Genomic DNA, 25356 nt, shown 5'->3' with positions numbered 1-25356 from the left:
CACTCTGCAAGATATATAACACAAAATCACCAACTTATAAAGGATGCTGAGTTCAAATACTATAAAATAAGTTTCTGAGTTTACGCTTTCAAAAATAGAGAATTCAGAATCCATATGTCCCAAAATAGATGATCTGAGTTCACTCTCTGGAATTTAACACCAATCTAGCTGACATGCCCAGCTAGCTGGCATAAACGAAGAAAAATTTGCCCTCTAAAATTACTCCTCGCGAGCATTAGTCTGTCCAACTTTGAGCTTAGAGGCTCCAGCCATATATCTTTGGGATTCCCAATATTAACCACACAGTGAGAAGGCACTGTAGGCTGCATGAAGAAAAATAAAGTGTGAAAATTTAAAAGATTGTGCAGGAAGGAAATTATATCATTACATCACTTGGGTAAATATTTACCATCCTAAGGAACTTAGCCGGGAGGTTTGAGAAACTGCAGTCCCAGTTGCTCCTATACTTTTCTGACTTGCAGATGGATTTGATGGGACTTGGTTGCAAACCTGCAAATAGTAAAATGAAAAATTAAAAAATCTACAAAGACAATGTAACAAAAAGAAAATTAGAGCACAGAATATGAAAATTTTAACCTTTGATGTGCTCTGTTGTGAGCTCTGAGATAAAAGAAATACCATGATTTGTTGTCTTCTGGGGCAACTGCTGCAAATCAGAGTAAAAACATATTGTTTTCAGTTTAAATGAGTGTGTGCAAGAAAATTAACTGGTAAAATACCAAATTTAGCACCTTAGATGTGCTCCCAACCACATTGGAATTAGCATGTCTTTGTTTGGCAGCTTCCTTTACATATTGAGCTTGCATATACTTCTGTGATTTTGTATTACCTGAACAAGTCCTCTTGTTGTGAGATGTGCTGCCACAATAACCGCATTTCATTTTGATCCCCTTCTTGGTCAGTTTGGTGCCCTTAGAGCCTTAGGTTTTTCTCCTTCTCTCTGTGGCAGGTCTCCCTAGTGGCTTGATGAACCCAGGTGCTTCTGGCCAAGGGTGATCTGCTGCCTCCCAACTCTCTCCCTCCTCAACAGGCTGCAGACAATACTCATATGTCTTCATGCACTCGCTTATATAAAAGCAACTAGCAATGAAGCTATCCACCTCTTGGACAGCACAATATATAGCAGATAGGGCATGGCAACAAGGTAGTCCAGACAACTGCCAGTACTACCTACAAGAACATGTTCTTGCCTCCAAATGGACAGTGAACTTATTATTTCCAATTCTTTCGTGCTCTTTCACCTCATACCCTGCTTTACCATTCCATAAAACATGACATAAAGAATATAGCGTGATGTTCATCTTCAGTTTCTTAAAAATGCTTGGACAGATGGTCCCAACCCATTTTTCTGCCTTCTATTTTCCTGTATCCTGACCATGATCTTGCATCTAATAGCCTCTAGCATAGAGCTGACAGGAAGGAAGCTAGAGGAAATAATTGTTAAAGACTCACATGTGTTGTTGTCCACAGCATCACAATTAGAGCCTATCCTGAAAAAAGCTCTGCACCAGTGGGTTGGACTTGTCTTCATCAAAAGAAGCCACCTTCCACTGTCTGTTGTGCTAACCTAGCTCTGCGGTAGTTCAAGAGTGTCCTACAGGGGGCTTTAGCACATCTCCAAAACAACTTTTTCCATCATGATCTGTGTGCTTCTTCCTCCAGGTGGCATAGATATGTCTTGCACAATTTCTATGCTCGGCACCCGGAACTAAGTCTGAAATAGCGTTGATCAAGCCCTGCATGACATGATACAACTATTGAATAAGCAAATCTTTTGTAGCAACTAAACTGAAGAAAATGACTAAATAAAGTACAGGAACAAGACACGCATACCTTTTGCTGCTCTGAAATTAACACCCAATCTTCACCTTGGCCATTAATGTTAAGATCCCTTATTAGAAGGCCAAGAAACCAAAACCAAGAGCTATTGCACTCCTTCACCACCACAGCCCATGCTACAGAGTACATACCATTGTCAGCATCTTTACCAATTGCACATATCAAAAGTACAGTTTGGGCCAATGCACATTCAGGCCCAAGGGCCAAACTGTAGCCCACTTTACCATTTTCAACGGCTTGGGCTAATCTAATTTCACTCTAACGGGCTTTCCAACCGCAATTTTCGCTCTACATGGAAGACAGAGGCCCAACTTTTGCGGCCTCCTCTTAAAAGAACACTTTGTCAGCCGTAACCTTTAACCAGCAATGCAGTCAGAGTCACTCTGTGATTCTCTCCAAAAGCATCTCCCACCCATTGTTTTTCTGCGAGCGGTCTTTTAGTCAACTGTCGACCACCTGCATTTTGCAGACTAAAACCGAGTTAAAATAAGTCGAGCAAAACCTATTAGAAATGGCGAACATGGCAGCAGTCAAGGCCACATGCTTGCAGTGTCAGACAGTGACTGTCCAGGTGAGTGATAATCATGATCGATGACAACTTGCGGAACAACAATCAATCATACCATTCGGAGCAAGCCGAGGAGATCATCAGGAGAAACACTAACCAGCTCAAAAGCAAACATGCTTTCCTTTTCCTGTTATCTTCACCCCCACATTGGCCGCCGTAATCAGTGCCCCAACTGGCTGGAAGCTTTTAATTTGCATCCAACTACACAACTCGCAGGAGCAACCTGAATAACACAGCCAATCCCATGATCAATCTGAACAGTAATACTGAAAGCAATCGAGGTCCAGGCTCCTCCCGGCAAGAAACATGGTGGTTGCTTTCAGATGAAGCGAGTGAGCAGCTGTGCTTCACCTCTAACCGCCTTCAGAACCTTTATGTCACCCATGCTCGTCGGCAGCAGCAGCTGCTGGTAGAGTGCTACACACAGTCTCACACACCGTGACACTCCCATCAGTTGCAACCTCACACCATGCACATGAGCAAACAACAACCTTCACCAGCAACAAGCCAAAGATTAATACGGTGCAACCAAGCAGGTGGGAGAGCATTGAAAGCTATGGCTAGCAAACCATCTCCTAGACGGCATGGGCAGCCATGCCATCCTCCATGTGCCACGCCATGGCTGCTGCTACCCTGCATGCCGAAACAGATGCAGCCTCTGCTGAATGATGCTCGGCTTCGTGGAACAATGCTGCTCATCTTCAGTTCTTCCAACTGGAGCTGCACTGCACTACGCTGAGCCAACATGGCACATGGAAGGAGACTGCAGAGGTGGTGTGGTGTTCTCTTCTGCTGCTAGCTTGCTTCTTCAGGTCCAAGCTACCAGGCAGAGTACCGGTACACCTACATGGCAGGAGCCGCAGGAAGGAGATGATTCCGGCTAGAGTGCCGAACCGAGAACCAGACCAACATCCTGCTGGCCAGCCGGAGCCAGGTTAGCAAAAGCAGCAACAGATAATCAGTCCAGGGAGGTTCCGAGACAAGGAGAGCACACAATGCACTTTGGTCAAAAAGCCATCTCGCTCTCGCAGCAGCAAAACATCTTTGCCCAAAAGGAGCATGAGCATGATGATGATGGATGGACTGATGGTGCCTCGAAGAGCATCGAAAGAATGAAATGAAAGATCCTCTTTGCTATGCAGGTTGCAACAGAACATATAGGATGCTCCCCCGTTTCCACACCTCCGTTCCACCGCAGCAGTGGAGGTCAGGGTTGATAGGATCTTATGCAGTACTAATGCAGGTGCACTTTGCGGCTTTGCCAGCACGGGAGGCAACAGCTGGTGTGCTGAACATGAATGGAACAAGCAACAAACAGAAGATTTTGCAGTGCCCAGAAAATTCTTGCAAAGCTCGGTTATCTAAATTCAGCATCAGCCTGAACAAGCCGACCTAAAGTGGAAGACGTGTTGGCATGTTAACCTGCAGAAGCAGCTGTGCCAGATTATAGATCTGAAAAATCTGACTGAAGAATGAGCCAGCATTTCAGTGCTTCGTTTAATTTGATCAGCAGAACATCAATCAGCTCTCAGATCACACCAGCAAATGCAACCATGATAAAGATCCAACAAAGATGCACAAACGACTGTCAACTCTGTCAACGTTCTCTTCATGCCAGACAAAGTTTCAGTAAATTCAGTGCTCACATCTGAGCAGAAATCAACAGAACAGAAATTGCACGTTACTCTGAGAGAATTAAAGCCACTGCTCGTGATCAGGGAAAACCCTCTTGCAGCAACATCACATGACCACAATAACAACCATTCCCCACGATAACCAACATTTCCCTCAGCTCATACATACATAAATGCAGCAAACTGGCTTCCCGTGAACCAACACATACGACAACTGTGGTTCTTCACAGCAGAGCTACCATTCTGCAAGATTGCTCCATTAACAAATACCAACATGGCAATAAGATAAGATGCTCTAGTTGCATCCCCATATTTTGCTTCAAAAGAATACAAGGTTCACATGGCCAATAAGCCACATTGCCATTGGACTGCTGACATTGACAATAGCAGAATAATGAACTGAAAGAATTAACAAATAGCAGTAACAACTTAGACAATTGTTAAAGAACTCCCCAATAGACTAATTAATATAATATCCATTATGTCCACAAAGACTGTATGTACATCTAAGCACACTGAGAACTAGTTCATATGATGAACCCATAAAGCCAAACCAAAACTCTAAACAAAAGGTAAAAAAAATTATAGGTGAATACTAGAGACAATAACGAATCCAACTGACATATTAACCCATATCGACGAACGAACGAACGAAAATTGGCAAACTCTTTTAACCCATACTGGATAGACGAGGTGAGTGAGCGAGCGATCAAGAGACGGTTGGGGTTGGCTTCGCCGCCACTGGCTTCGCAGGCTCAGTGCCGAGTACTGTTGCGGCCACTGACATGCCGTTGACGGCAGAAGGATACTGGGGGAGGACGCTGGTGTAGTAGATGGCGCGGCCATTGCTGTCATACGCCAGTTGCGGGTAGGCCGGAGCATTCGACACAGCAGGGGCAGGGGTGGTGCCATTACCGTTGGAGTTGCCATTGTGTGGTGCGACCGCGTAGAAGGAGGTGCCACCAGGGTTGGCGCTGGTGGCATAGTAACCATGGGGCGGCGCCGGGATGAAGAAGAAAGGGCCATGTTCAGCGGCAGAGCCAGGGGCAACAGATGGAAACCTGCCCGGCACCGGCAGGAAGCCCGTCGCTGGGGGAGCGGATGACGGAGGAAGGACAGGGGGCTTCTCCGGGAACTTTTGATGATAGTACTCCTGTGGCTGTGGGGTTGTCTGGGCGACGGTGCCAGGAGGGTAGTTGCGAGTCAGGGAGTCGTCGCTACCGTTCCTCGGCAAGGCGACAGGGACCGGGGCGACCGGAGCAGCAGGAGCGGCCGGGGCCGCCTGAGCAGGAGATGGTGGCGGCTGCTGGGAGGCGTTGTCTGTGAGCTGAACCTTCTCGAGGTTGTCCTGGATCTGGCGAGGGAAGTCGGCGGGAGAGACCATGGCGTTGTCGCCTGCAGGGTTGGGGTGGCGTTCTTCGTTTTTGGGCGGGATCTCGACGGGGACGTTCTCTCTCATCGTCGGCGGATCGCCGGCCGGGTCCTTCACCTTGACCGCGGGCGGCGGCACGAAGCCGTAGCCGTAGTCGAAGCCGGACAGGTAGTCGAGGCCCTTCTGCGGCGCCACCATCATGGAGTGGGGCACCGCCGCCATCTGCACCGCTGGAGGAGGCGACTGGAGGGGAACCGACTCCTGCTTCGGCTGCTGCTGCTCCGGCTGCGGGGGTTTGACGGAATTGAAGTCTTCCACGGCGAACCATTCAGCAGTCTGGTCCTGCCTGGGCTCGAGGAGGCCGGCAGGCTGCGGCGGGGGCGGATACTGGACGGGGAAGAGGAATACCCTGAGCCTGGGCGTGGAACCGCCGCGGGACGAGCCGCCGCCAGATCCCGGCGAGGCGCGGAAGAGGTGGAGGCGGTCGTACTCGAGGACGAGGTGCTCCAGATCCTCGTCGTTGGTGACGGTGACGAGCGCGTCGAGGTCCTCCCCGGGGAGCTGGTACTTGACGCAGATTTCCCCGCGCGAGCCGGCCAGGGCCGAGAGGCGGGCCGCGAAGTCCGGGAAGCGGAGCGGCCTCTCGATGGAGAGGATCTTGGTGTCGCCGTTGACGTAGGAGAGCTGGTTGTCGTGGGGCCTGGGCTGGATGCGGCCCCCGTAGCTGACCATCAGCCGCACCTTCGGCGGCGGCGGCGGGACCGGCAGCGACGGCGGCGGGACAACCACCTGCGCCGCCGCCGCCCCGTTCTCCGAGCCGCTGTTGTCGTGGTGCGCGTCGTCGGTGGCGGCGGCGGAGAGCGGGGAGGAGTCGCCGGAGTCGGCCATGGCGGCGCGCGGCTAGGGTTGTTGGCGGCGGCGGTGGGGATCGAGGGGTCGGGGGAGAAGTGAAGGGAGGGATTATAAGGTTGTAGTAGGTCAGGTGTGGGATTTGGTTTGCGCAGCTGGAAACGGGGAGAGGCGGTTTTGGAGGGACTAGGGATTGACTGGGACGGGCAAGTATTTTTGGCGGGGAGTTGGGCTTACTTGGGCTGGCGCTGCGTCGGGAGATGCGTGGGGACAGTTGGGATCGGGGTGTCGCTTGCGGCTGCGAATGCGTGTGTTGGTGCGGTGGGCCCCGCGCTTCCCACTTTTCGCTGCTTTTCGGTTCCTACGTTTCTTTTTTTATCAATCTTTTTTCCTTTGCTGGCCCGGAAACGCTGGGTTTTATTTTCTCCTCTGGTCCATAAACTGCGCGGATTTGCCATCTACCAGTACCTGATCTGTTCTGTTGGAGTACGAGAATGTGAATGTGGCTCATGGTTTGAATTTGTCAAAACCTTTTAATGTGATATCGATCACACAAACGATCGGTAGGTCTAATAGGCGACCAACAGATCATGGACAACAAGAACCATAGTTCAAATGTCAGATGTGCTTGCTTAACGTGGAAAAGAACTCGAAAAAAAATTTGTGTTGCTCTTAAATGCACCAGACATGCATCGGTTTTTCCTTCAGCCCGGCAGGTGCGTTGCCGTGTAGCGCATGAAGGTGGCCCTAGTGATTCTAGAAAGCCCGAGGTAGTAACGTTTTTGTTTCCGTCCGCCGGTGCGGTGGCGCGCTGGCCCGGACTAGCTGAGCTGGCGTGACGGTGACAAGTGTAGCAGACCGGTCCGAGTCGACCGCCTGCAAAGTGTAATCAGCCCGGCGCCACGGCACGACGCGAAACAGAACACGTCATAAAACTCGACGCCACGCCCGTGCCAGCTTTGCCGCTCCCCTCCACTGGGCAGGCAGCAAACGGGGCGCGCGCTCGAGTTTCGGCGCGTCTATCGTGCGTTCCACGGGCTGGCTCGCGGGCGCCCACAGCTTCCGCTTCCAACCGACAAGGCACACTCACCCGACGAAACCCGGCGGGTGCACGCACCCAACCCAGCTAGCCGTGGTGGCCGCCTCGCACGCTTCACCGAAATGCGTCCACAGTAGAGCTAGAGCACCTCATCGTGAGCTCCGGTCGACACCCATGTGCTACTTCCCCGGCAGCGCGCTCGCGGGCCGGGCGCGCTACAGGGACGAAGGAAGTTAGTTTCCGCAACGTGTTGTTGGCAGGCAGAAATCCGGGCGTTTCTCCTGGTCAACAAATCCGGGCGATCGTGCAGGCAGGCTCCTTGGCTCCCACCTGTTTGTTCGGTCCCGGGATACAGGCTCTGCCGGATCTTTACCATTCCCCGTGACCTCCTCTGCGCCGGCGACAAAAATTCACCGCGCTGGTGCCTAGTAGCAGAAGCGGCGGCGGCGGCAAGAACGAATGAGTGGATCTGGTGATCTTTGATCTAAGACGACAGGGTCTGCGCATGCCGCCAAACCAGCCGTCAAACGTGAGACCGCGAAAGGCGCCGGGGGTTAGTATTGACTGGGCCGTGCCGTGCTCCTCGGCGCGTCAATAGTTAATGCTCGTTCATTTACAAAGCTCCTCTGCTCACCGGTGCCCATGGGCCCCCGCGATAAACTGGGATGGTAACTCCGCTGAGCAGTGGGACCGGCGAGTAATTTAGAGCCGCGTGTGCCCACGGGTTCTGTAGACCACCGTGATCGTAACAATCTCTCGACGGACCATCAAATAGTAAGATCGTGCCGTGGCCTCCGCAAGAGAAAAAGGGTACGACTCCCTGTTTATGTCCAAAGTCCAAACAAATTGGTACAACAGCTTCCTGCTTTTTTTCATTGTCTCGCTGCCTGTTTTGCTAGTGTGGACTTTTACTCGTAGGTCGTACCGTAAGGTACCATCGAAAATGCAGAACGGAGGGTGTAAATCCAAGCTAGACCCACTTTCTAGATTTTTGTGATATTCTATTTTGATTTTTTAAGATCAGTGGATACTTGCATGTAACATCTTTGTGGTGTGATGCGTGTACTGACCCGTGAGGCCCTGGATATAAGTTGATAGGCGTAGTTAAGAATATAATGCATGTGCTCATGTGGCCGCCAGTTGGTAGTTAGCAGGGCATGAAGCCGGATTCCGGTAGTTTTTGTGGATGAGACTATCATGATATACGAGCACAATACTTTAGTTCATCCAATGCATATGAGTAGGTTGATTAGTTTAAGCACGCAGGAGGAGGATTAAAGAATCATTAGAAGGCTTCTAATTAAAGGCGCCGGTGGTCAGGAAAACACCTGTATCTATCCTCTGCTATGCTTTAGCGATAGCCTGGCTGGAAAGTAAAACAGGCGATGAAATCTTTTATTTATAGAATAAAATAATACGTACTACTGTACTGACACTGTAATATAAAACAGTTGTGCCGTGACGACAGCGTCATCACTAGCTGTACAAGTATGACAAGCTGTTTTATAAGCTCGCCGCTGCTAATCATCAAAAGGATGTGATCATGCATTACTACTAATCCTCGAAAGGACGTCCTCATGCATTCTAGTGTAACTTTTGAACATGAAGATGCCAAGCGATGGAGTTTCTTTGCTCGTGTATATACTAGTACTCCGTACTGGATATAAAAATTCCGGATTATTGTGTGCGTAGTAGCACAATAATTCTAACAGCCTAAGCGAATTACTACCGCTCGGCATTTCCACCCGAGGGAATTTACCCTATCATCTACACATAGGGCCACAAGTGTCAGATAGCGATCGCCTCCGGTTGGGCTGCGTGGTCCATCGTGGACTGATGAGGAGGACGATGCGGCTGCTACTTGTACATTGTTGGCCTAGCAAACCTGGTCCATCACATCATCCATCCATAGTGGAGGAATGGACCATGTGGTAAAAAGTACTCGTAGTACCAGTAAACACTTACAGATCAAGCATGTTGCCGAAAACAACTTTAGATGAAAGGCTTGGATCCCCAAAACAATGGCAACGAATGCTGCTAAATTTAGGGCAAAAATGAAAAGAAGCAATTCAAGAACGCTAACTTCAGAGCACTACAAGAGGAAGGTGGGTAGATAAGCTGATAAGTATGGTGTGTCCCTGTGGCCTGTGGGTGTGAAAAGGAATTTTTGGACAAGCGGAGAAGAACGGGAATGGAAGAGATGCTGCTGAAAGTGCTGATTGCAAAAAAACGACCTGTGCACGTAAGCCTGAAAAAGGAAGAGATGCTGCTGAAGTTCAGACTTCAGAGTTGAGACCGCCGCAGCGCAGCGCAACATCTGGATGCGATTTTATGGAGCAGCAGTGTTCACACGATGCGATGTACGCTTTGACTTGTCAACTATTCAGCGAAGTTGGCTGTGTGCATCGATGCAGAGGACGGGGCTGTCCTCATTTTCGAAAAAAAAACTATTCAGGAAATTATACACAATGATTATTATTTCTGCAAAAAATACACAATGGATTTTCGAAGTTGAGGCCCCGTTTGAAACAAAGTTTTTTCATAGTAATTTCACGGGAAAGGAATTCTACAGGAAATTTTCCTACGATGCCATATGGATTGTAGGATTGGTGCTTAAAATTCCTATAGGAATGCTTCCTTTCCTTCCTGTTTTGAAGGATTCAAAACATTTGCTCAAACCTCATGTTTTTATTTTCTCTAAGAACTCCAATGCAACATGTGTCTTTATCTCTCTTCTCTCAATTGTGGACAAAACTTTCCTGTAAATATCCTGTGAAGCATCCAAATAGCTTATCGTACAATTCCCCTGTTTCAGATTTCCGTAAGAATCCACAGAACATGACATTCAATTCCTGCATTTTTCCTGTTTCTCTGTTTTTCATATCCTGTGTTCCAAACGGGGCCTGAACGTCACTAATTTCTTGGCGCGTTCAGCCGATCGAAATCCGCAAGAGTTTACTTGCACAAGGTTTGTTTCCCGGACCACACGGACGTACTCGACGTCGACACGTTCCTCGTACGTTACCCCCTGAGATAAGATTCCGTTTCTCAAAAGAAAAGAAGAGGAAAACTGAGATGAGAACATGAGATGCAGGCACAAGAAAACCAGTTCCAAGAAACCAAACGAACAGTCCATATCCAGGCCTTTTCCCGGAGAGATCAGCAACCTCTTAGACCGTACCAGACGTCCATCCAATCTATGTAGCGCCAACGCCGGCCATCGTTCTCCGGTGACAGCATCGATCACGGCCGGCCGTCGCTCTCACGTGCTCCTAGTTCAGTAGTACTGCCAATTAGTAAAACGAGACTTCTCCTTTCCTCAATCACAATCGCTGTCGATCTCGGCCTAGATAGACCGATCGATCGATTGAGATTTACTTACAGAAGGGAGTACCGGTAAAAGATTAGGCAGGATTAACATAACAGAACATCGTACGCGCGCGAGAGGAGACTTGACTTCGTTCCACATGCTTTGCAAGGACCAGCTTGCTTTGCGTTAATTATTTATTTAATTTGTTTAGGAGCGGGTGGAGCGCCTTGAGCCCCGGGGCACGCAGGGGTTTGTTTTAACAGAGACACATGGGATACTACCACTAGACAGTCAAGCTTAAAGATGATGGGGGTACTGTACTGACCAGATTTGAGAAATACTACTGTACAGATTGACTCCAAGAAGAAAATACCAGTGGCCCGATCTTGCAAGCTAGCACTCAGATTTCGAGTCAGAACCACGTCAATAAACTATGTGACCTATTGATTACTGATTAGTACTCCTGGCCGCAGACTACAACTACGCGCGTCCTGTTTCTTTTTGAAGTTCCCTTTGGCTTTGAATCGTTGCCGGTCATTGCTTGTCTTGCAGTTGCAGCCCATTTTTCAGCTGGAGTAGAAGCAGTGATGCCTGCTTCTTCAGATCTGTCGCTTGTCCTGTGACAAAAGACTGTTCAGAAAGGGGAAAGAAGGTTCAGTTACTAGAAACTTGATACCAGAGCTGACCACACATTTTAGATTCGACGGCAAAGGAGCAGTTTGATCGTTCGGGGAAACACCTTTAATTTTGAGAGCTCCGTGCTACGGTTCTACTTCAGAATTCAGATGAACTCTTTTATGAAGGCAGGACAGTGTGCTTTGCTGTCGCATGTCATCAGTGACACTGAACAAACAAGAGACGATTGTTTTAACAGGCCTCTCGGGGGACAAGTTTCCCGGCCCATCATGTAATACTTAGCCCAATACTACGGCCTCTCGCGTCTCGGCCCATACCCAACGGCTCTCATCACTTTCTTTAACGAAACCGCAAAGGACAGGTCGACGGCCCAACTACATTAGCAGCCATGCTTTACCTGCTCCAAGGCCCGAATCAACTTTCCTAAAGGAAAAGAGTAAAGCCCCATTCTGAAAACAAAGCTCTAAGCATAGCACCACATTGTACACTTTTTCCTTCGAAAAGGCCAAGGCCATATATTAAATCAACCAACCTTTACAGAATGATCTTTAAAGTAAAATAAAAAATACACGCAAGTTGTTGTGGATAAACGTCGTTGTCTTCCTCCTGCACTCGTCAGCGGCGCGTCATGAGCGAAGCTCGACGCTGCCTCTGGACCACCGAACATGTCGGAGCAAGAAGACGCGTGCGACAATGATTTGAGAAATAGAGCACCGTACCAGAGAAGAAGATGACGAACAGGATTGTATGACTTTTGAGGACCTACTATAGCATCAAGCGCCTGAGGGGCAAGGAAAGGAGCCAGGGACGTGTGGCTTGCCCGCCCGCCGGACACAGGACGAGATGCAATCTGATGGTGGCTAGGGTACGAAAGACATGGAAGGGCTAGAGCCATCTAACGGATTATTGAGTCTGCTGCGTTTTTATAATACTATTGTGCATGTCACTACACACAAAATTACTCTGATGGTTGTGATTGAAATTTGTCTATAGAAGCGACAATTTCGTGGCTTTGGATGTCGATTCTTTATCTAATGGGCATGGTGAATTCTAGAGTGGTTATTTTTTGGTGGAGTGAAATTACTTATAATAATCCCCCCTTGATTTAAAAGTGTCTATAGAAGAAACAATTATGAGTATGATTTTTCATGTTAATTCTTTATCTAATGGTCGATTTTTTAATCATTTTTGAAAATAATATGAGTTTTAGAAAAAATCAAAAATAATAGGGCCTCAGCCTGGCCCAGGCCGATTAGGCCCATTCGGCCTTGCTGAAGCCGATAAGGCCCTGTCGGCCTGGCTCAGGCCGACTGGAGGCCGGATTCCCAGCCCAACCGCTGACAGGAAGCTCTCAGCCTGACCCAGGCCGATTAGGCCCATTCGGCCTTGCCGAAGCTGATAAGGCCCTGTCGGCCTGGCCCAGGCCGACTGGAGGCCGGATTCCTAGCCCAACCGCCGATAAGAAGCTCTCAGCCTGACCCAAACCTACAGATGGGTCGCGGGCCCTTTTTCCTTTTTTTTTCTTCCCTTCTCTTCTTCCCTTCACGATCGGAGTCAATCCCCAATCTTCTTTCCCATGGCAGACACCCATCCCTCCCTCCTGCTACACACCCGGGGGTTCGCCCATGGCGGAGACCTCCTTGGCTCCTCTCCGCCGTCGCTCAGACGCGTCGCCGCGGAGACCTCCTACACCATGTGGCCTCTCTCTTTCCCTGTCGCTGCTCGCCTGGAGCTTCTGGTCGCCGATGGTCGGTCGACACATGCAGTGCGGTGCGCGGAGGAGCCGCCCTTGCCGATGGGCCGCAGATGGGGAATCACACGGACAGAGGACCGGATGGTCGAAGCTCCGGATGCTGCGGCCGGACAAGCCCATGAACGCCGCTGGCCCGCTATGAGAGTTTGAGATGCAGGCACGTACCTAACCCCCCGATTCCTTCCAAATTTATTATTGAGAAGCTACCAAATGATGTGTTGGTATTTGAGATGCAGTCAGGTACAGTCACATGCTCATGGTTTCATCAATGCTTGATTCCTTCCTGTCACCTGTCTACTTGATTTCTTATTTATTTCTCCTTCTGTCTTCTTGCTGGAGGTATTTTGGTAATCTTGGGCACAGGGAACTTGGCAGCCATTTTGATGGTCGTAGTCGGGTTTGTCAAAATTGCAGAGAGGATATGGGCAATCAAGTGCAGCACTATGGATAGCATAGTGAAGCTCACTCAGCCAACTTAAGAATTGAGCAAGAGACATGCAACTTATCGGCTTAGCCCAAGCGGATAAGTGCTAATCGGCGTGGCCCAAGGTGATAAGTGCCTGTGAGGGGAGGCTGAGAGGCCGACTAGTGCCTGTAGGTTTGTCCCAAACTGTGTTATTTTCGAAAAATTCTCAAACTGCATATTATTTTTAATATTTGTAAAAAAATGTATTATTTTAAAAAATTAGCTCGGTTTGGCTTATTGTGAATTCTAGAGCGGTTATTTTTATGCGGGGTGAGCTTATTTAATAATTTTCCTTGGTAGTATTGAGACGATTTTTTTTGTTGGTGAAACAGTAGAACACACAAAAAGGTAGTTGAACAGAAGATCCTATCACGATCACTGCAGTCCCAAACATACACCTTTAAAATTCTAGAGTAGCATATCCCCATTTTCCGTGCACCCTGTGCTTGCTCAAGGACATGGCATATTTTTTCGCACGGAAGTATACACTTGTCACTTATTTTATTTTTTTCATATTTTGTTCCGGAATCTGACACAACCGGACATTTTTTATCCTCAAAACACCAAATGAATTACTTATGCCCAACTCTGAATACGAAATCAAACACTGCAATTTATACGCAAATACAGAAGCAGTAACGGCCGGTCATCAGCCATGTGCCCGTATGTACGTCTGCGTACGTATGTGGTACAGGCAGGCGAGCGGCGAGTACTCGAGTTCGTTGCAGCTGACAGGCAGGCACGTTCATCCACTGCCTGTTGTCAGCCAGTGGCGAGTCATAACCTGGTTGTCCGCTAGCAGCAGGCTGCATGCATTCGCACCAGGGGTGACCAGACTGATCACTGGTGATGCACGGACCAAACAGAACCGGACACGACTCGTCGTACTATCATCTCACCAGACGAGCATCGGGTCGAACGTAGAACTGTCAAGTGTGTGTGGCCTGGTCCAGTACAAGCCCAAAATTATTAGGATACGACCTGTCGCCGCGGCAGGAAAATCTGCAGCAAATCTCCGTCCAAAATCCCCTCTATACTTTTTCTGTTGAAGTTAGAAACAGTTCCTTCACGGAGAACAGATTCACGCACGGGGACGAGCACACTGAAGAACCTGTCAGTCCAGGGTTTATTAATTCTACCATGTAACCAATTGCTTAGAGAAATGCTCATTTGAGAGCAGCAGCGTCACTATGTTGCGATGGCTCACGAGGAGAGAAGAAATCGGAAGTAGACACGCACCAATTTGTACATTATAATTCTCTTGCCAAGATATGAATGTGATGATCAGATGCTAGCAGCAAGGTACTACTATAAGAGAACGATTACCAAAAACACAAAACAAAGGGGAACGCCTAAGAAGCGAGCTCCAGCTGAAGCAGAGGAAGCTATAGCAGCAGAGCAACATCACTGAAAATGGACACGACGAACCTATCTATTGGAGTCTGGATTCGGGCCGCTGGGGACCTCGTGCTTGCCGTCTTCAAGCCCCGCCGCCGAGTTCCACCTCCGTGGACGGAACCGCCTCGACCTCGCCGCCGGCAGGAGCGCGCGCCGCCCGCCCGCCGAGGACGCCACCGCCGTTCGCTCTCCTGGAGGAGCCAACAGCGGCACCGCGACAAGCAGTGCAATGGCGATGAGGAAGAGCAGCAGCGCAGAAGCACTCCATCTCCCGGGACATCGAGCTCCTCTTGCCATGCAAAAATGCCAAATGCAAGAATGAACCTTCGTTAAGTTTCTCCGCGAACCTGATCACAAGCAACCACCACGGCCGACGCCCATGAGCACCACACCGGACAGGCAATGCCGGCGAGCTAGAGCTATCACAGACAGCAGTAATCAGTGTGTGTGGCCGGGTGAGCTGAGCTGAGCCGAGCTTGCTCACTTCACACAGCTCTTGTACTGCGAGGAGCGGGGTGATAATGTTCTGACCAGTGAGGCTGTGACCCTGTGCATGCAGGTGAAGCTAGCTAGCTACTAGCCTAGCAGTAGCACGTGAGGGAAAGCTGGCTTCGCAAGCGCTGGCTTTGTCTGAAGTCTTTCGAACTGAACCGGGTTTTGGTTCGGTCGCAAGGGAAACGAGGAGGGCATGTGCGCATGCAAAGGCATGAAGCAGGCTACGGTAGTACGGTGGCCGGCTTCTTAATTTACTGCCTTGTCAAATGCAGATTTGGGATCAAGCTGTAGCAGTGTTTGTAAGTGATCAATGGCGTATCTGACACCATCATCAGCATACATTGATGGTTTGGAGACGCCTCAAGAAGACCTGTCTGTCCCTCCCAGGTCCCCAAGTCCCAGCCCTGTGTTTGCTCATATTACCGTGTTCAGAGTTCAGAAATATTAACATCACTCGTTCCTTCTTTTTCTGAATGGAATTTCTTTGCTTCCTCTTCGCGCGTTTGGGCTGTACGTACGTACTGTGAAAACCGTGCAGATTGCTCGCTTTTTTGTCGATCCAGAATGGAGCAGCAAGGGAAAAGTTGGCCGTGAGAGGAGGAGGAGGAGGTCCGAGCACGTACGAAAGGTGGAAAGAGAGGGAGAGAGAGAAGAAGAAAAGACGTAAGAAGGGCATCAAACGAGAAGCTTTGGTTTTGATAAGGCTGTAAAGCCACTCTTTGACGACGGCCACTTAATTGACGGACCATTTCCATGTAAGCTTTCGTCAGGAGAAGGCACGTACAGCTAATCTGATACTACTCCACTACACTTCCAAGCAAACCGAGGTTTGTGCACGAATAACATTTTGTTCTTCGTTCCTGTACAGACATTTTTTTCCCGGAAATTTATTGTGCATATAACCATGAACACCACCAAAATCTGAGCTAGTTTGCCTTCAGTCCATGAGTAATCTGTCTTCCTACTTATGCGGGCGCAATTGTTCTAAATAGTCTTTCTACCCTGTTTCAGGAGGCCCAGGACAGAATGATGGGAAGACTATGCTTAATAGCTACCTCTGCCATTCAACACACACATCCCCAAACACGATAAAGTTGGCGATTACGGGAGGCGCAACACATGCCAAGCCAAACAAACAAGCTACACCCAGTGCTGCTCCTAGACGCTTTCCCCATGAAGGCGAGACAAACACAAGCTAGCTAGCTACAGCTAAATCCAAATCCTCGTGTCCAGCCCTTGCTTCCCCGGCAACCTCGCTTGCACTTGTCACTTCGCTTCACTTCACTTAATCTGTAGGCCCGCAAGCCCGGCATGCATGTAAGAACTCGATCAGACACTGTTGCGCAACGCAGATCGATGCGGGGCGCGCGGTACAATCCAATTTCTTATCACTACACTTTCTTTCACATGCATGCATGCTCTGCTCGCCTCTCCGGTGTGTTCAAGCGAAAGGTGGGAGAGCTTTGAAGCGGCCATGATTTGTAATCAAGCAAGAGCCCGTCTGCAGGAACTGGAGCGACCGATCTCGGCCTCTCGTCCAGTCCAACCAGAGTGCTAGCTAGCATGCCTCGTGATTCGTGATGTGTGGATGCATGCACGAAGGCGAGCAAGCAAGCCAGCGATCCTCTGTTAATTCCTCCTCTTTTACATCGAAGACGTTCAGCACGTTTTGCCTTTGAGCTTTGATCCTGCCTGTGAACGTGCACGGCAACCCGGCCTTAATTTACGAGAGCATCGTGCCATCATCGAGAGCCCAAGGCCAGCTCCTAGCTAGTTCTTGCAAGCTAGCATTATTTTCGCCACTCTATCCTTCGAGGCTTTTTCGATCACTCGCAGGCACAGTTCAAAACGAGCAGCACTACCAGATGGAAGGCTCTGCCTTTTGGGGTGGTACGTGGTACGAAGTCGTAGCCGCGCTAGCAGCAGTAGTAATGTTATTATTGCTTGATGGAACAATTCATGCGGAACCATCTCATGATTAGCAGGATACCGCCGTGCCATGCCGGCCCCTATATCGACCGTCCCGGGTAAGCATCATTTGACACTGTCACGGGAAGCGTATTTAAATCACACGCACCAAACTTTATCGTTCAACGGGAGTCTTCCTGCCAAAATTTACCTGTCGGAATTAAACATTATGTTTACGTGTACGTTCACTCCAATGCTCCATCCTGCTTATGACAGTTTTCCTGTTACACGCGGCTCCATCAAATTTTTAAGGTCGGAATACTGGACCGCGCATGTGTGTCGGCGGAGCCAGGAGAACAATTGAGAAGAGTCACTTAAACATTTTTAAGAGGTCGTAGCTTAAATTAAAGGAACATCAATGAAAAATCTAAAATTTGTATTGGTTTATCAAAATTGAGCGGGGACATTGGCCCCGCTGAGTACGTACGTGCTGGATCCGCCCCGTGTGTTTTCTGAACGAATGGTCAAAGGTGAGCGTCTCGACACGAGGCCGCTTTTCAGGGGTAAAGGTCGGAATTCTACGGGTATACCGTGGTCTGTTCTGCTCTGCACACTGCACGCTCCCACGTCTCCTGCACGTTGCTCAATCATTTTCGTCTACATGTAAGCAACTCTGCAAATCTTTGGGTTGCATTATGGCTTTGTGTGGTTTTCTACCAAGTGTCCTGTCCTCGAAGCCGAATTTGGATTAAGCCACGATTTATTTTTGGAGGAGATTCGTGTCTACTGCACCACCAGGCAAATGCCACAGGAGTTCCTTCGTTTTCTTCTTCAAGTACGCACCAGATAGACTCTCTTTTGGACGGCCCACTTAAGGCCCATCATCTGCTCCTGGGCCCTGGCAACCAAAAGGCCACGAGACCCACCACTGCTTCTTTCTTTGTCCTTTTCTTTTTTTCTGGATCGTATGATCGTGAGTTTTTTTTTTAGATGAGTCATATTATATGTGACCTGCACAAAATAAAATGTCACGAGACCCACAAATCACCAGAACAGTAACGCATCCTCCTTTTTTTTGACAGAGTACTTTCTTTCGCGTCAACATTTAGTGATTTCGTGAATAACTAGATAAACACACATGTTCTCAAGAAAAAAGAAAAACTAGATTAACACACAGGCCTGCAAGACCTTCGACTGTGAGGCTGAATCAGAGATGAACAAACTGTTATGCTGGGCCAAAGATGGGCTGAATGGTCGTTGGGAAAAGGCCTTTCCTTTTTTCTTTCTCTACTTGGATGGTACGCGGAGAGATCCATGCGCAACAGTTTCTTTTCCTGTCATATGAGATCCATCAAACTTCGGCCCGTCAACGCTGATGTTACACAGGAGATACCCAATTGCTCTCTCTAAAAAAAAAAGGACATTATTTTTGTTCTGCATTCGAAAAAAAATAAAAGTACTTCGTCCGTCCGTCCGTCGAGTATTTTATCGCTCAAAAATAATAAAACAGCACGGTTCCCGGCCAGCCGCAGAGCTATTTTTTTTAAATAATACGAATTATTTAATCATTATTGAAGATAATACCCGTTTTAGAAAAATTTCAAAAATAATACACCCTCAGACTGGGCCAGGCCGATTAGGCCAACTCGGCCTCGCCCAGGCCGGCCGGCCGACTGGCCCTTGTCAGCATCACCATTAGGCCTTGGTCGGCTTCGGCCAGGCCAACTGGGTGTTCGTCTTCCTCGACGTACAAGGAAACAGAAGTTCGAACGCCACTCCTGCCGTTGATCTCCCTTCGATTCGTCTGGTCTCCACCCATTCTCTTCTCATTAACACATACGAATTAATCCCCACTATTCCACAAACCGGTTCAGGCGCGATAGGTCTCCCGTTGTGGCCGGAGCTCCGGGCACGGCTTCGGCATGATGTCGGGGACGGCACGGCCAACGGCGACGGTTGTTCGCGGAACCTTGTCAAAAAAGGTGAAGAGAGTCAGACGAGTCTCCCGGTGAAAGGAATCGAGGAATAGAGCTTCGGAGCGAGTTCCCCTTCAACAATGGAGGCGACGGACAGCGTAGGAAAACGGTCGTGGCACGAGATGTAGAGAGCTTGAGGGGACAACCTCTCAATAGGATAATGAGAGAGGAAGGGCAGAGGCGCACGGTGACGCGCTAGGAATCGCCTTTTATAGGCAGAGGAGGGAGATCGGGAGACGGACGCCGACGGGCGGCATTTGGTGTGTGTCGATGGAAGTGGCCATTAAAGAAGGAAAACGGGAGATCTAGCGCCTGAACTGGTTCGTGAAATAGTGAAGATCAATTCTCATGTGTTAATGCGATGAGAATGAGTGGAGACCAAGGGAATCGAAGAGAGATCAACCGGCGAGCAATGGCGAGGAAGACGAGCGTCCAGTTGGCCTGACAGAAGCCGACTGGGGCCTAATCGGCCTGGACGATGTGGACAAGGGTGTGGGCTGGCAGACCGGCCTCCAGTCGGCCTGAGTGAGACCGAGTGGGCCTAATCGGGGTGTATTATTTAAAAAAAATTCTAAAACGTGTATTATTTCCAATAATGACTAAATAATTCGTATTATTTAAAAAAAAATAGCGCCGCAGAGTCGCGGTTTTCCAAGCCGTTCCCCTTCCCGGGCGCCGGTCGCTCGCCATGCACTGCACGCAGAGCTGGAGAAACGACTCGCGGGCAGCTGAACGGCAACTGGGGCACCCAAACGTGGCGCCACCATGGCGCCACCTGTCGCGTGCCTTCCCCTGCATGCGGCTCTCCTTCCGTCCGTTTGCAAACTCGACACCAAGGCACACAGATCAGCAGGCTTCCACTCACTGACTCGCTGACAGCCAGGATCAACACGTGTGGCCCCCACCACACGAGCGGCGCCACCTCCGTATATTTCTCTGATGGATGAACGAATTTAATGAACCAGAGAGATGTGAGTTCATCCTTCGTCCAGGAGATGTTATTAGAGTTGACCGAGACAAAATGCTGCTCCTGCCTGCTAGTACACCGCTCCACTGGCGCTTAAATTATCCATCGTAAGCACGCGACGATTCTTCCAATCTTCCTCACGAGTTTACTTCTCCTATTCTGAATCAAGTGGTTCGTGTTTTGCATTCAATCCCGTCGTCGTTCCGAATTCCGAGAGCGGCAGCGGCTCGTTTCTCTGTTTTTCTTTGCTTTTCCCAAACGACTCCTCAAATCAGAATCTCTAACTGAGGCACGAATTGTTCTGCCTTTCCACCGCTCCCCCCGTCTCGCGCCTCCATTTCGAGCACGCAGTGATTCGCTTCGCTCACCTCTGTCCCGCAGCCAGCCGTGGATGCATGTGTGGCTGCTGCGGCTGAGAGCCCAGGATGGTGATGAGCAGCAACAGCAATGGGAAGAGCCTCGAGAGGGTCGTCTCCAGGAGGGCTCTGCAGGCCGCTCCCTGCAACAAGGCATGGGCGCTGGGCTTCCTCTCCGGCGTCTGCGCCGTCTACCTCCTCGGCGCCGCTCTCCCTCCGGTGATCCAAATACCTCTCACCCGCCACGGTAATTCAATCCATCGTTGCACGTTCCGAGAATTCCACAGCAGCAGTAATGTATGTATATCTGCCGCTACATGTCTGAGTCTGACTGGCATCTGTTGACTTGTTCTTGCTTCTGTAGTAGTAGACAGTGTTGTTCCTGCTGCTGCTGCTGCCACTGCAGCAACAGATGGCGCCCCAGCTGTTCTGCATAGAAAGACAGGAGCCAGCGTGATGCAGCTGTACGATGCCTGGAGCGCTTCGTTGAGTCTGAATGGCACCGGCGATGAAGACCTTGGAAGTTCAGATTCAGATACGCCACGGCCGCCTCATCTGGATGACTGCAGGCGTAATCTGGAGAGGGACAGGCGATTCGACGGCTACGGCGATGACGGAGCATTTCCTCCCTGGACGTTGTGGAAAGGGGCACTTGGGCTTGAGCTGTTTGACCGAAAGTTTTCAGGAAATGAGGAGCAGGCGTTTTTCAGGACTAGTGCTAAGTCTGACATGCCGTATCCACCTTGGGTCTGTGTGTGAAACTTGCCTGATTTTTTTTGTTAGTATTTTAAATTTTTATGCAGTGCAGACATTTAATTTTGAATTACAATGGGAAAGATTGTAGGGTCTGATGAAGAAAACTATCCGTTGACAAGACAAGTGCAGCGAGATATATGGGTTCACCAGCACCCTCCAAACTGCAGTGATCCGAGCTTACGGTTTCTGGTCGCCGATTGGGAGAGGCTGCCGGGGTTTGGCATGGGCGCGCAGCTTGCTGCAATGTCAGGACTCCTTGCCATCGCCATTAAAGAGAAAAGGATTCTGGTCACAGGTTACTACAATCGAGCCGATCATGACGGTTGCAAAGGTGGCATAATCCTCTTTTCATTTGCAGATCATGATCTGAGACGTGCAGTGCTACTTCATGTTGTTATCTTGTACGAAAATGGTAGACTGTGAAATTTTATGTTTTATTTTCCAGGCCTGTCAATATCTAGCTGGTCCTGCTACTTCTTTCCCGAGACATCTCCGGACTGCCGAAAGCGCGCTTTTGAGCTCATGCAAAGCAGAGACTCTTGGGACAATGCAATTGTGAAAGTGAAGGAAAATTATACCTCCAAGCAAATATGGGCCGGGCGAATACCTAGGTACCGTTTCTCTTTATGAAAAGTGTCTTTTCAACAACATTATAAATCCTGATTAGCTATGTGAGCAGTTCCTTCGGTTCACAGTTGTTTTAACGCTTGCTGTTGTCCAGGACGTGGGGAGAACCATGGAAATTTATGCAACCAACAACGGATGTACACGGGATATTGATTACGAATCACCGTAAAATGGATAGGAGATGGTGGTTAGCACAGGTGCAAACATGCACTCTGATCCTATTAGTGATGCATGAAAACGCGGTTTGCGTTAAAATGCGTCGCCTCAAATTTCTGAACATCACTCTGAATCTCAGTGCACCTGAATGTCTGAAACTTCAATGCAGGCTGTACGATACCTAATGAGGTTCCAGATGGAGTATACATGCAGACTACTGAATGTGGCTAGGCATTCTGCATTCGGTGTGCAGGCATCAGAGTTGGTTCTTGGAAATGTTCAGAATGATGTTGATCCACCGCAGGTTCGGTCAACGAAAGCCATCATGTGATCTGGCTATCCCGAATGCTGTTTTTTTCCAAAACAGCTAACAGAAATATACCACGATTGCAGGACATCAAAACTGGAAAAACGGAATCTGATGTCAAGCGGCTTGTGTGGTCCGACCATAAACCATATATGCCCAGGCCTCTTCTCAGCATGCATGTAAGGATGGGAGACAAGGCTTGTGAAATGGTAGTGTCTGGCTTTGATAAATACATGGAGCTGGCTGCCGGGCTCCGCAGACGTTTCCCAGGTCTCAGGAACATCTGGCTCTCCACTGAAATGCAGGCAAGTTTAACTCCACATCATTCCCCCGTTTGGTGTAACACGAATGCCTGTTTGTTTCTGCAGTTTCTCTGAAACTCAACCCTTAAAATGTTGAAAATTCAGGAAGTCATCGACAGGACTAAACTACATCACACCTGGAATTTCTACTTCACGAACGTGACACGACAAGATGCCAATGTGACCATGGCGGTGTACGAAGCTAGTCTGGGACGTGAGACCGGCACAAACTATCCCCTCGTCAATTTCATCATGGCCACCGAAGCAGATTTCTTTATTGGAGCCCTGGGATCAACCTGGTGCTACCTCATTGATGGAATGAGGAACACCGGGGGAAAGGTGATGTCCGGCTATTTATCGGTGAACAAAGATAGATTCTGGTAAGAAATCTGAAAGCAACAACGCAGCGCTGATCGTCTTGTAGCTCCTGTAAATATGAAGGTTATGCCATAGCTTGCTTGTCTGTAGAGCAATGGGGTATGCAATTTATGCACCTTCTGAAAGATATATTTAGCCTGTGAAACTTGTGGACCGAGTAGGAGAGCAGTACTTGTTATATCAAATCAGGTCCATATCTTTTGATCTGGTTTCCACTGAAGGCTAGATATATTATCTTTGAGGCCCAGCCTATACAAAAAAAAGAGGATGCACTTGCTCTATTTTCAGTGGCATGCACAATGCAGTTGAGTGGTACACGAGAGATCCAATTAGAGAACTTTTATAGTAGTATGACAGTAACGGCTACACCATGCAAAAGAGTTTGACAGACACACGTTTCCTTCATCCTGTAAAAACCTGAGCTTTCCCCTCTTTGTCAACCATTTGATTTTCTGAAGATTTTACTAGAAAATCTTTACTCGCCCTTATCGTCAATAAAGATAACGAAATTGTTTCCTGGAAAAAAAAGGATAATGAAAATGTGGCTATTGCATCATCTGTATGTTGAGAAAAAAAATGGTAAGTAGGATTCTTTAATTTCTTTACTGAATTTTGATCATTTAAATGTAGATTCAATGGATCAGACCAATGTCAGTCAGGTGATGCGAAAAGAATGTCAAATGTGCCATTTCTAAATGGAGAAAGAAGTAGTACAGCATGTATGTATGCACTCAGATTTCTGTGCTGTATAAAACCCCTCTTTATCCAACCTTTTCCATGTCACCCTAGAGGCAGATTCGCAGTTCCTTGCATAGAGTGACGCACTAGTCGCTGCTCAACCATCCATTCAGGCAACCACTGCTTCAGGAGATGGATGGACCCTGTAACAGTGCCCTGAAGAAAAAGGACAGACTGTTGTGTGACACAACGTTGTACCGAGTGGAGTGCAACACTAGGATCATCAAGGTAGTGGACATGAGATCACTGCATTTCAGCTTGCTCCCCACTTCATGGGGGTGGTGAGATTCCTTTTGGATCGGAGCCGGCAATGGCTCAGCCGACTGGGTACGCCAGGCCCAGGCGTAAGCATGTAATTGTGCTTGCTCGTCGTGCCTCCTCGGTGGATCCATTGACCTTGTGAATCATTTTGGATGAGGAGCAATGCATTCAGGATCCAGCAAATGGTTTGTGTTTCATGTGGCTGTAACTGTGTGGAGTTGATGCAGATGTAATGAAATTCTGGAGCAAGCAAGGATGCACTACTGCATGGTTGATCATTGCAATTGCCTCAATGGCAATGTTAGGTATCAGAAAGTGGTATATTCTGGTAATGCCATTCTTATCTGACGGATGGAGATCCTACATAGTAGACTAGCAAGTAGCAATGCATGAAATGATCAGCTTTCCTGTGATTGAAACATTCTGAAGCGTGACCGCAACCAAAAGAAAAGAAAGAGGAAGAAGGGAAAACTGGATTGTGGCAGTCCAGTGAGTCTATGGAACCCAATGTTTTTCTCTGAAGAAAAAAGGTGACTATAAAAGAGAGTGCATCTCCTCATTTGGATTGCAGATTACAAATGATATAAATTCTATATCTTCCATTGGCTAAGTAAGTCCCTAGGTGTAAAATTAAGAACTACTTTCCCTTGATGCATCTGCATCATGGTCTCCAGAGATTGCAACATCATCATAAAAAAACAAACAAAAACCAACCGCTTGAATGAATCAGATCTTTTTCTTTCCTTCAAAAATATGAGGTATAATAAATTGATAATGATAAGAGGTTGCATGGTGCTGACAAAGCATGCAAACAACCAACAGCTTCAGTCACCATGGACAAGACCCACGGTCAGCACACTCCAAATGATCGAAGCATTTCCGGCAAAATTTTGTCTGCATATCAGGGCAGAAAACTGACCTGTTGCGAGCACATCTGTCGCAAATCTGATCGTTTGTCCATATCGTAGAACAACCATATTTCCAAAAAAAAATTGAAAATAAATAAATGAAAGAAAGAAAGAAAGAAAGGAAAAGAGGGCAACTTTCCCGTTTCTCTTTACAGCTGAAAACCGCTCTGATGGGCGGCTTTTCCGTGTATCATCAGATCATCCAAAATTGTGAGGATCAGAGGCAAACAGCACCTCGGTTGAGAGACGTCATCCTCCACCACCACCCTGCACCGTTAATCCTGCGCACTGAATCAAGCAGCTATTTTCGGTCAAAAATCAAGCAGCTATGTGCAA

At 48.5% G+C, this 25356-nt stretch overlaps 3 protein-coding genes across 6 annotated transcripts; 1 reads left to right on the top strand and 2 right to left on the bottom strand.

Annotated features, from left to right (window-relative positions):
* Window positions 1-38: 38 nt before the first annotated feature.
* On the bottom strand, window positions 39-2465 carry LOC112271514. Its single transcript, XM_024460729.1, has 5 exons — window positions 1855-2465; window positions 753-1757; window positions 598-667; window positions 410-510; window positions 39-323 (listed from the first exon to the last, which is right to left on the bottom strand). Exons 2-5 carry the CDS (start codon window positions 900-902, stop codon window positions 165-167), a joined length of 480 nt encoding a protein of 159 aa, XP_024316497.1. The 5' UTR covers window positions 903-1757; window positions 1855-2465; the 3' UTR covers window positions 39-164.
* A 1989-nt stretch (window positions 2466-4454) lies between these two features.
* LOC100839721 (leucine-rich repeat extensin-like protein 1) lies at window positions 4455-6482 on the bottom strand. Its single transcript, XM_003572884.4, has one exon. It carries the CDS (start codon window positions 6320-6322, stop codon window positions 4772-4774), a length of 1551 nt encoding a protein of 516 aa, XP_003572932.1. The 5' UTR covers window positions 6323-6482; the 3' UTR covers window positions 4455-4771.
* Window positions 6483-20244: 13762 nt separating this feature from the next.
* Window positions 20245-24613, top strand: LOC100839419. Of its 4 annotated transcripts, none has more exons than XM_024460664.1 (9): window positions 20245-20834; window positions 20952-21334; window positions 21425-21674; window positions 21789-21954; window positions 22065-22167; window positions 22296-22430; window positions 22520-22738; window positions 22841-23115; window positions 23744-24613. In XM_024460664.1, coding segments are annotated over exons 1-9 (1710 nt in total). In that variant the 5' UTR covers window positions 20245-20656; the 3' UTR covers window positions 23745-24613. The 4 variants fall into 4 exon arrangements, with proteins under 4 accessions (XP_024316432.1, XP_024316430.1, XP_024316431.1 ...); XM_024460662.1 differs by lacking the exon at window positions 23744-24613 and having other exon boundaries at window positions 20245-20338; window positions 20613-20834; window positions 22841-23607; XM_024460663.1 differs by lacking the exon at window positions 23744-24613 and having other exon boundaries at window positions 20955-21334; window positions 22841-23607.
* The last annotated feature ends 743 nt before the right edge of the window (window positions 24614-25356 follow it).

This window comes from Brachypodium distachyon, chromosome 3 (genome assembly GCF_000005505.3).
Source record: "Brachypodium distachyon strain Bd21 chromosome 3, Brachypodium_distachyon_v3.0, whole genome shotgun sequence".
Classification (NCBI taxonomy): Eukaryota; Viridiplantae; Streptophyta; class Magnoliopsida; order Poales; family Poaceae; genus Brachypodium; species Brachypodium distachyon.
Note: the sequence above shows the minus strand (reverse complement) of the source record. Positions and strands in the feature narration are given on the sequence as shown.

Excerpts from the sequence above, each read along its gene's own strand:
- LOC112271514 (XM_024460729.1), bottom strand. The coding sequence starts at position 902 with ATGAAATGCGGTTATTGTGGCAGCACATCTCACAACAAGAGGACTTGT. Across the intron at positions 668-752 it reads TGGTTGGGAGCACATCTAAG|CAGTTGCCCCAGAAGACAAC; the intron begins GTGCTAAATTTG and ends TCTGATTTGCAG. Across the intron at positions 324-409 it reads CGGCTAAGTTCCTTAGGATG|CCTACAGTGCCTTCTCACTG; the intron begins GTAAATATTTAC and ends TTCTTCATGCAG.
- LOC100839721 (XM_003572884.4), bottom strand. The coding sequence starts at position 6,322 with ATGGCCGACTCCGGCGACTCCTCCCCGCTCTCCGCCGCCGCCACCGAC.
- LOC100839419 (XM_024460662.1), top strand. The coding sequence starts at position 20,657 with ATGGTGATGAGCAGCAACAGCAATGGGAAGAGCCTCGAGAGGGTCGTC. Across the intron at positions 22,168-22,295 it reads GGAGATGGTGGTTAGCACAG|GCTGTACGATACCTAATGAG; the intron begins GTGCAAACATGC and ends ACTTCAATGCAG. Across the intron at positions 22,739-22,840 it reads GGCTCTCCACTGAAATGCAG|GAAGTCATCGACAGGACTAA; the intron begins GCAAGTTTAACT and ends TTGAAAATTCAG.